This window comes from Impatiens glandulifera, chromosome 3 (assembly GCF_907164915.1).
Source record: "Impatiens glandulifera chromosome 3, dImpGla2.1, whole genome shotgun sequence".
NCBI lineage: Eukaryota > Viridiplantae > Streptophyta > Magnoliopsida > Ericales > Balsaminaceae > Impatiens > Impatiens glandulifera.
This window is the reverse complement of record NC_061864.1, coordinates 38,901,348-38,910,855: the sequence shown is the minus strand read 5'-3', so window position 1 is coordinate 38,910,855 and position 9,508 is coordinate 38,901,348. Positions and strand designations below refer to the sequence as shown.

At 29.4% G+C, this 9,508-nt stretch overlaps 1 protein-coding gene across 1 annotated transcript; it reads left to right on the top strand.

Moving 5' to 3' along the window:
- Positions 1-2,298: 2,298 nt before the first annotated feature.
- Positions 2,299-5,558, top strand: LOC124929543 (auxin-responsive protein IAA8-like). Its single transcript, XM_047469935.1, has 6 exons — positions 2,299-2,727; positions 2,820-3,022; positions 3,139-3,371; positions 3,460-3,592; positions 3,958-4,019; positions 5,200-5,558. The coding sequence occupies exons 1-6, from the start codon at positions 2,326-2,328 to the stop codon at positions 5,235-5,237; spliced, it is 1,071 nt and encodes a 356-aa protein (XP_047325891.1). The 5' UTR covers positions 2,299-2,325; the 3' UTR covers positions 5,238-5,558.
- Positions 5,559-9,508: the final 3,950 nt, after the last annotated feature.

Sequence of the window (9,508 nt, the reverse complement as noted above, 5' to 3'; positions counted from 1 at the left end):
AATATATATATATATATATAACTTTTTTATCTCATTTTTTAATCTTTTTCCGTATTATAATATATTAAGCATTTAATCCACCTCTTCTAGCATAGCGACATCAAGAGGTGAATATTATCATCCTAAGGTACTGAGTTCGAGCTCGTCAAACGACAAGTTCTGCGATTAATTAAATGGTTAAATGTGTTTGCGGGCTAAATGCTTAATCCTTTGTCTTATTTTGTTGGTCCAATTTTTTTATATTAAGCATTTATATCTTAATTTATATTATATATAAATATTGATTATATAATTAATTAGTTATATTTCACAATTTTTTCTATTCTAATATTGTCGTCATTTTCTAACTTAATAGTGTTGTTGTAATTTTATAACCCTAATCCCTACTATTTCGGACATCTTTTTTTTATTTCTATTACAAGTTTTTAATTTAATAGTTTTTTAACCTTAAATCATTACTATTACTATCATTATTTTTTATGATAATATTGTCTGTCTACATCTTTAATATCTTTTAACTTCTCTCTTCTATCTATCTTCGAGTATATAAAAATCTAAAAATTATCTCTGAGTTGAGATAAAGATATTATTGACGCACTTATTTATTTAATTTTTTTTATTCTTATGTTTATCTTTATAATATTATCTTAATGTAAAGATACCCGACCATATATCACTAATATTATGAAATTAGGCTTTAAAATTACGAAAAACATATTATTTAAGTATTTATTTCCTTTTTTTTAAGTCTAGATCTAGTTAAACAACAATCTTACTAAATTCATTCATTTATTATTAACTTTAGAATTTATAAATTAGTAATTTAAAAAAAATATGTAGATTATATTTTATTAATTATAAAATTTATAATTATTAATTCTCAAAAAAAAAAAATATTGTTTACAATTTTAAAGATCACAAAATTTAAATTTGTATTAGCTCCAATCCTCAAGGTCGGCCAACGTGTATCATATGAATCTCATCGTCACCTTATAAATACTATCGTGACATATTGGCGTAATATATAATATTTATTTATATACAAGACAATGCAAACACTTGAAGATTAAAGAACAATTATAATTAAACAAACCATTGATAATGATATAAATTTTATTTTGTGTAAAAAAAGAACATTCATCTAATCTTTATTATGTTAACTCTTATTATAGACTAACGGGAAATGTTCAACCTGAAACTTATGGTTAGATTTAAATAATTAGTCATATGTTCATTTCAAAAGAACAACACAATAAGACATTTTTGCTTAATTTGATCAAGTATTGTGTTAAACTTTTTGAAATGTTTCATTTGAGAGAGTTATCTTACATAGTGACATGTGATACTTTACCCTAGAGTCGCTCTAAGTATTTTTAACATAGATGTCTACACAACTTACACAATAATTCAGTGATTGAGGACCCAACCATGCCTTTTTACTAGTTTTATATTTAAAAAAAATCATTTTTAATGCATTTTTATTAAATAAACTTGTTTTTTCTTGATGTCTTTTTAAATTTTTTCTACTTTGAAAAAGAAGAAGAGAAAATAGTATTGTATTTATTCAATTAAGATAATATTTATTAAATAAATTATATGCCTTAAAAAGAGACTTTGTAACTTAAGAACATAGATATATGCTAAAAAGAAATAATAAAAAGGGGAAGTGTTTTATGCGTCTGCGTTGAGTTCAATCAGTTCAATGAAAAAAATACCGGAAAAGTGGTTTCCTCGGAGAGTATTATATTGGCATCGAGCTTCACATCGGACAGCAAATTAGCTTTTTGCGTAACTTTCTTTCCCAAATGGAGGGTCCTTAGCTCCTCTCTCTCTCTCTCTCTCTCTCTCTCTCTATAACTCTAAACCTAAACGCTTTCTTTCATCATCGTCTTATATCTCGTCGGCGAACTGTTCCGGTTGTTTCTCAGGTAGACCTATCTTTGTACTTCTGTTCATCTTCTCGTTTTCTTTCCTGTTTGAGCTCACACGACGCCTACTTTTTGTTCCTAGTTTTAGAGTTTTCCTACTTTCTGCAAATTTTTAACCTTCTCTATAGATTAGATTACCCATTTGATTTCTCTGTTTTCCTTTTGTCACTCTGATTATTCTCTTATTTTTTTTTGTCGTCCTGTTCTTGATTTTCTCTCTTTTGGGTGAGAGCTTTGTTCTCTTCGTCGTTACTTAGATCTATCCCTGTTTGCGATTTTGTTGTTGTAAAACCCAGTTCTAAAAATTAGTCCAGATTTGAAGGTTGAAGGCTATGAATTTGTTTTGAAGTATTTGTTTCACAGAGAGAGTGCTAACTTTTCCTAATTTAGCAGGTAAATGTCTCCACCGCCTCTGCTAGTAGTAGGAGTTGGGTCGGAAGAGGAGGAAGATGGCCGGAGCGCTGTTACCCTATTGGCATCTTCCGGCTCCATGGAAAGTAATGGAATCAATGGGACAAAACTAAAAGAAAGAAACTATATGGGTTTAACAGATTGTTCATCTTTGGACAGTTCTGCAAATTCATCTGAAAACAAAGTTAATCTTAATATAAAGGCAACCGAGCTCAGGCTAGGGCTTCCTGGATCTCAGTCACCAGAAAGAAATTCAGATATCTTTCTTGGAAAATTTGATGAGAAAACTCTTTTCCCATTGCATCCTTCAAAGGATTTGTTGCCTCAAAAGACAATAATTTCAGGCAATAAAAGAGGCTTCTCGGATGCTATGGAAAATTTTCCAAAGGTTTTTTCAGACAATCTTTTCCATCTATTAAGTAATTATGTTGCCGAGTTTTCTGCTTAGACTAAAGAATAGAGATGATCTGACAATTTCAGGGGAAATTTCTTGCCAATTCTGATGTAAATGTGATGCCATCAAACACAAATGTAAAATCTGGAACTGCAAAAGACTGTCCCTTGGTGAAGGAGGCTGTGGTTATTCAACATACTGACAAAGAGAGAACTCAAGCTGCAAATGATAAGGTTCAAAACAATGCAGTTCTTGCTGCAAATAACAACAGCAATGCTCCGGCGACGAAGTAAGTTACTACTGGATGAAAGTATGAAACATATTTTTAAGGTTTCAACATTAAATGGGCTTAAATCAAATTTAAATGTTGTTTGAAAAGCTTTCTTGTTATCGGAAATTTGGCAGGGCGCAGCTTGTGGGCTGGCCTCCTGTCAGATCATATAGGAAGAACACACTGGCTACGAGTTCGAAGAACAGTGAAGAATTAGAAGGAAAAGCTGGTCTTGGTCTGTCTGGTCTGTTGATTAAGGTGAGCATGGATGGTGCACCTTATTTGAGGAAAGTTGACCTGAGAAATTACTCAACATATCCAGAACTCTCATCTGCACTTGAGAAGATGTTTAGTTGCTTTACCATTGGTAAGGGTTGGGAGAATTTGTTAAAACTTGCTTTTTTTTTGAGTTTTGTGTGGATCTAGTTACTGCTATTTTCGTGGTGTTATTGCAGGTCAATATGGATCTCAAGGCAAAGAGATGCTAAATGAGTGGAAATTGAAAGATTTGCTCAGTGGGTCTGAATATGTTCTTACTTACGAGGACAAGGATGCTGATTGGATGCTTGTCGGTGATGTCCCGTGGGAGTAAGCTCTAATCCCTCTAACCTTGGTTCAGTTTACTCCGTTTCATTTGTGTTTTGTTTGATTTCGGCTTATTTGAATCATAATCTTTGGGTTATTTGGAAAAATATTGTTTGTTGTAAAGTGAATTATTGGATATAATGACGAAATAAGATATTAGCCATGGGTAATTGGATCCAATTAACAGATTTGATCTTTTTATACTATTTGAAGATTAGAGCAGATTTTTGTCCATGTTTGGCTAGCCAACTGCTTCAATTTCAACATTTTATTTTTCTTCATTGGTTATTTAATGCATTTATTTTAAAAATACATAATAATCACATTCATCAAGTTTTGCCATCTAATCTTTTTTGTTAAATGTGTAGGATGTTCATTGATACATGCAAGAGGCTGAGGATTATGAGGAGTTCCGATGCTATTGGCCTAGGTAAGTATGTTTAATATTATATTTTTGAAAATGGTTTTGGTATAATGAAATGATACGAGTTAAGCACAATGATACAAACAAGACATGAAAAAAAAAAATAAGAACAAAAACACAAGCCCAAAACAGATTATCAAGAGAGTAGATATTCGAGAAGGCGATTATTAATAGAATATTAATGCCTATAAACCTTTTTGGAAGAATGAATAATACATAATTTTCAAATGAATGGCTTGCCATATCCGATCAGTTTGTTATAAGGTCAAATATTTATTTAATAATCGATTTAATTTTTGTTTTAGAATTTTTTTTACTTAAATAATCGAACCAAATCAATATAACTGTTTTAACTTGTTTTGAATATTAATTTATAAACTTTTGAAATAGTTTAAAACTAATTTAGTGTTAATTTAAAACTAGCTGCATAGTTTTTCATTGGGTATTTCCCAATTTAGTACTGTTTAAATCTAATTCTTAAGTTTAGTTTATTAATCATTTTAGTGATGTTTATTTACTACTCGATATTTTTTTTTTGGGAAAACGGCTTAGTGCCGTTTCATTAAAAATTTACTACTTGATATTGATATAACTCTTTTGGTATTGTTATTACTGGTCTACTATTATCATGTAGGTTCTAATTCTGATTTGTTAGCTTAATTCAATTACAAACTTTGTTCCTTTTTTTTATGAAAATTATGATTATGAAGGTGATAATTGCCACCATTGATCTTTATTTGATATTTGAGTTGTTATATTGGGCTCTTGCCTTGTAAAACTCCGAAATAATATATTGGGAAACTGAGAATGCAACTTTATTTCTCATAAGTTATGCTTTAAAACTAATGTTTCCTATTTTAATCTTAGTTTTTGTAGAAAAAATTATGAAAAATGGTTATTGTAGTATTGTCTCTTAAAAGGGTGACATAATTATTGATGTGTCATAATCATGTTGAAACTATGTCTATTTGAACATCTAAAATTGAGGATTGGAACCCATTTTTCAAAACATTGTACGAGTCCTCTTCATGAAGAGGCGCCCACTAAAGTTTAGTACTCAACGAAAACAAAAGCTGATAACAACTATTATGAAGTGAGAATCAGTTAGTTTGTAAGAAAATTTCAATGTTTTAAGCCTGGCGAAATATTCATTTAAATTTGCGTAATCTTGATATTTTTGCCGCAGCTCCTAGGGCCATGGAAAAATCTCAAAGTACGAACTGAACTAAACGAGCATTTGCCTCACTTTTCTTGCTATTCATGTGGTAAGGAAGAAGAAATCATCGTCTGGGTAGCTGATCTTTGTTAAATGTCTGTGTCTATTATTGGTTGTGTTTTAGTTTCTCCAATTTCCATTGCACTATTGATGTTTGCTTAGGTTTTCTCTCTTGCATCACCCTTCTTAAGACCTTTATTGGGTAACGTTATTTGGTTCATGTTATGTTAAGTGCTGCTGCCTTGTATCATTTATACCTAAAAGATTTCTACTACTTGGCATGTAAAGTGTATTGTTTGTCAGCCATCTATGTTCCTTATGAGTGTTAATTGGTTTGCAATGTGACATATGAGAATATACTTTTTGTCTGCTGATTTTGAGAGAACAAGGCAGACCTGTTCGTCTTTTTTTTGGCATTTTTGTGTTATAGTGACAATGGTTCACTTTTTAGCACAAGAAAATTATGGGGAAATCACTCCTGGAATTGTGATTGTTTCTTTGATTTGGATTAAGATGATCAATGTATGAGTACTAATGTCTATTTAGGAGGGTTTCTTGTGGTTAGTTGAGGTTATTTTCAAATGATTTTTTATAGAACATCACATATTCTAATTTATCATTAATAATCTGAATTAGTATTTTGTAATAATATTTTAAATATCAAATTCAAGTATATTTTAGTCTTTATATATTTGTTTTTTTATTGAAGATTTTTCTAGCAGCATACCAATTCTCACAGGGACAACCATATTCCTACTGGGTTCAAAACCAATGATAATACAAATTTGACGAAATGACAGTAATAATGATCGCATTTTGGAAAATGACCGATGCTATGGCATTTTTGGACGAAAATACTCTTTCGTGTCGTGCGACGCAATCAATCTTGTGACGTGAAGAGGTGGAATGTGAAATGTCCAATGCCCTTAATATTTATTATATTTTTTTTCTTTTTTTTCTTCCCCTCTTCTTCTCCCTTCTCTCTTCTCAGTTTTTTCTCCTTTCTCTTTAAATCCTAAACGGCGAACACAATCACCTGAACACGCAAAAAAACGCAAAAAAATATACATATACACGCAAAAAAAATATACATATAAGATTAATAAACAAAGCAGTAGGAGATTTTAATTTTTTTGTATTATTGTTATGACTTCCTATTTATCTTATAATGGAGACACCTATGGTACTAAAGATTACGTTGCTCACCGAATATGGGAAAATACTCCATCTTTTTTTTAAGATTCATATCGAAAACTGCTCAAAAGTAATGTAGAATGAGTTCGCATTCTACCCTATTAAGCAATTTCCTGCTAAAGTTTCATGAAAATTTCTCGGCAATATTTGCAAGACGGATTTTCCATGAAACTCGGTAGGAAATTGCTCAATAGGGTTGAATGAGTTCGTGAATAAATGAAATCCTATAAAAAAGAATCCATCGCCTAACATCGAAAACTGCTCACTTCTACACTTGTTGAACCGTTTTTTGGCAGAGTTTTATGGAAATTTCTTAGCAATATTTGCAAGACAGATTTTCAATAAAACTCTTTAGGAAACTGCTATACTAAGATAAAATGAGTTCGTGAAAGCCTATGAGACTTATTTATATAAGAGTTTGGCGTGAAGACACGCGTGCTCTCTCAGGTTATCTCTTTGCGTCACACGAATACATGCTTCACGTGACCAGAGCCGGAAAGAATCCATCGCCTAACATCGAAAACTGCTCACGTTCTACACTAGTTGAACAGTTTTTTGGTAGAGTTTTATGGAAATTTCTCAGCAATATTTGCAAGACAGATTTTCAATAAAACTCTTTAGGAAACTACTCTACTAAGATAAAATGAGTTCGTGAATAAATGAAAACCTATGGGACTTATTTATATTAGAGTTTGGCGTGAAGACACGCGCACTCTCTCAAGTTATCTCTTTTCGTCACGCGAATACATGCTTCACGTGACCAGAGCCGGCTCCGAGTTTTAGGCTGTCCCAACCCCCGTTAGAAAAAAGCACGATATTTTTTGTTGCCTTAGGTCGAGTTAAAAAATTTAATAAAAAATGGTTTTTGGTGAGGTTTGAATCCATAACTAAAACAAAGGTTTTAATTTTTTCATCTAAAACCACTATACTACAATATTTTATGTTCAAAATTACAATATATTTAATTAAAACCTTACTATTTTTAATAAATGAGTTACCCTGGGGAGTGGACTGCCCTAGCCCGAAGGTTTGCCAGGCTCACCCTAGGACCGGCCCTGCATGTGACGCGAAAGAGTATTTTAGACTTTGTACATGCCTAAAAAATAATTTTTGCAAACTTTATTGGGCCTGAGTGGAAATGTCTACGTCATCTCCCAAAATGGAAAATGTCATTACGTCATTTCGTAAAATTTCACTTCATTTGTGGTTCACTTGTTAAATGAGTTTGGAGTCGTTTTTATTAAATTGCTCTATGTAGAGCACAAATTATCATAATTTTATTAATTTAAGATTTTTTTTAAATAGACAAAATGTTTGTCTTCTTATTCTCATATATAATTTTTGTTTTTTTAATTAATTAGTCATGTTTATAAATGAAATAATATTTAAAATCAATTTTATATTTATATTTTTAAATTGAGTATTATTTTGTGATTTGCCTATTTTAATTTGTTAAAAATAGTTTGAGTAACTATAAATTGTGTTATCTACAAACATATTTTGTATTAGTTTTTCACCTAACCTCGAAGCGATAAAACTGTGCACAATTTATTAATTTAGACGTATTTGTGTTTTAAATTTAATATTTTTTAAAATGCGATTTAAATATTTTAAAATTATATGATGTTCAAATAATTATCAAAATGCCAGAATTATTATTTTATTTTTGAAAATGTGATAAATTAGTTCAGAAAATAAAAATATATTAAAATAAGAAAACTATTTTTCAAAAGCATAAGTTTATTATTAATGTATCAACTAGGATAATGATAATGATAATAAAGATAAATTGGTTAAATACTAAATTTATTTATCATCTTGAAATATATATATATATATATATATATATATATAAAAGTGATATATGAGGAAAACTAGGAGAATAAATGAAACAAAATTATTGAGTCACATCACATTATCAATTGAAAAAATATAAAAGTATAAATAAAGAGTAGAGATAAATTTTATTGTTTTTTCAAGCAACTGGATTAAGTAACTCATTTCTTATTCCAAATTTTCTCAATTATCATAATTTTTATATTAAAACAATAAATTTGTAAGTATAACTATTAAGAGTTAATATTATATTAATCTCAAATTAAATCACTAATATAAGTGATAAGAGTGATTTTTACAAGATTAAATGCTACAAATTCAATTATTAGTTATAACGTCTTAAGTTAAACTAAAAGATAACAGTGGTGAGATATCATTCTAACTTTTTTATATTAAAAAAATTAATCTCAAATTACTTTAACAAATCATACTTTTTCATTGTTTTCTTTTTATAGAATGACCTAATCATTCAATTATTTTAACAAATATTAATTTATTCAAACAAATATTCTTAATATATATAAAAATAGTTTCGTTGAATTTGTTATTTATTTATGTATTAATTAATATGTTAAATTTTGTTATGATTAGTTATGCATGAATTATAAAATTTAAAATAATGTTTGTTTTTAACTTATAATTCCATCTTTGGATGCGAGCACAAAATTTATTTCTAATCATATTTGTTCTCTGTGTAACGAAGTATATCTTATATTATCTCCATATCTGAGTCCCATAACTCACGCATTTAAAAAAATAATATATATATTTTTGGGAAAATTTTTGAAGTGTAAAATATAATTTTAAAATTGGACAAAATTATGATTCAAACATCAAATCTTCCCAAAAGAGTCGTCAGAAACTGTACACGATAAAAATTGCTCAGATTAGATCTGGATCTTACACCATTACACGGGGTTCCTATTTATTTATACATGGAAAATTTATTCTGTAAAGTGTGAATGAAAAAGGTAAAACAATAAAAATTAAACTTTATAGTTCACCACATAACTAATTCTCTCGTCAAATCTTATCTGAGATTGAAAATTTAATGATAGGTGGACATATGTCTTTTAAATTTTTTAGATTAATAATAAACTCACGACTAGAGAATCGTCACCTAATTTCTTAAAATTATAAAAATGATTTAGGCGTATACACACCATGATCATAGATTCTTTATGAGTTCGGTGTTTGGTTATATTATATGTCAAAAATGACTAAAAGTGTTATATCCCACAACAACCCT

Coding starts and splice junctions, on each gene's coding strand:
- LOC124929543 (XM_047469935.1), top strand. CDS start 2,326: ATGTCTCCACCGCCTCTGCTAGTAGTAGGAGTTGGGTCGGAAGAGGAG. Junction 2,728..2,819: donor CTATGGAAAATTTTCCAAAG/GTTTTTTCAGAC, acceptor TGACAATTTCAG/GGGAAATTTCTTGCCAATTC. Junction 3,593..3,957: donor GTCGGTGATGTCCCGTGGGA/GTAAGCTCTAAT, acceptor TTAAATGTGTAG/GATGTTCATTGATACATGCA.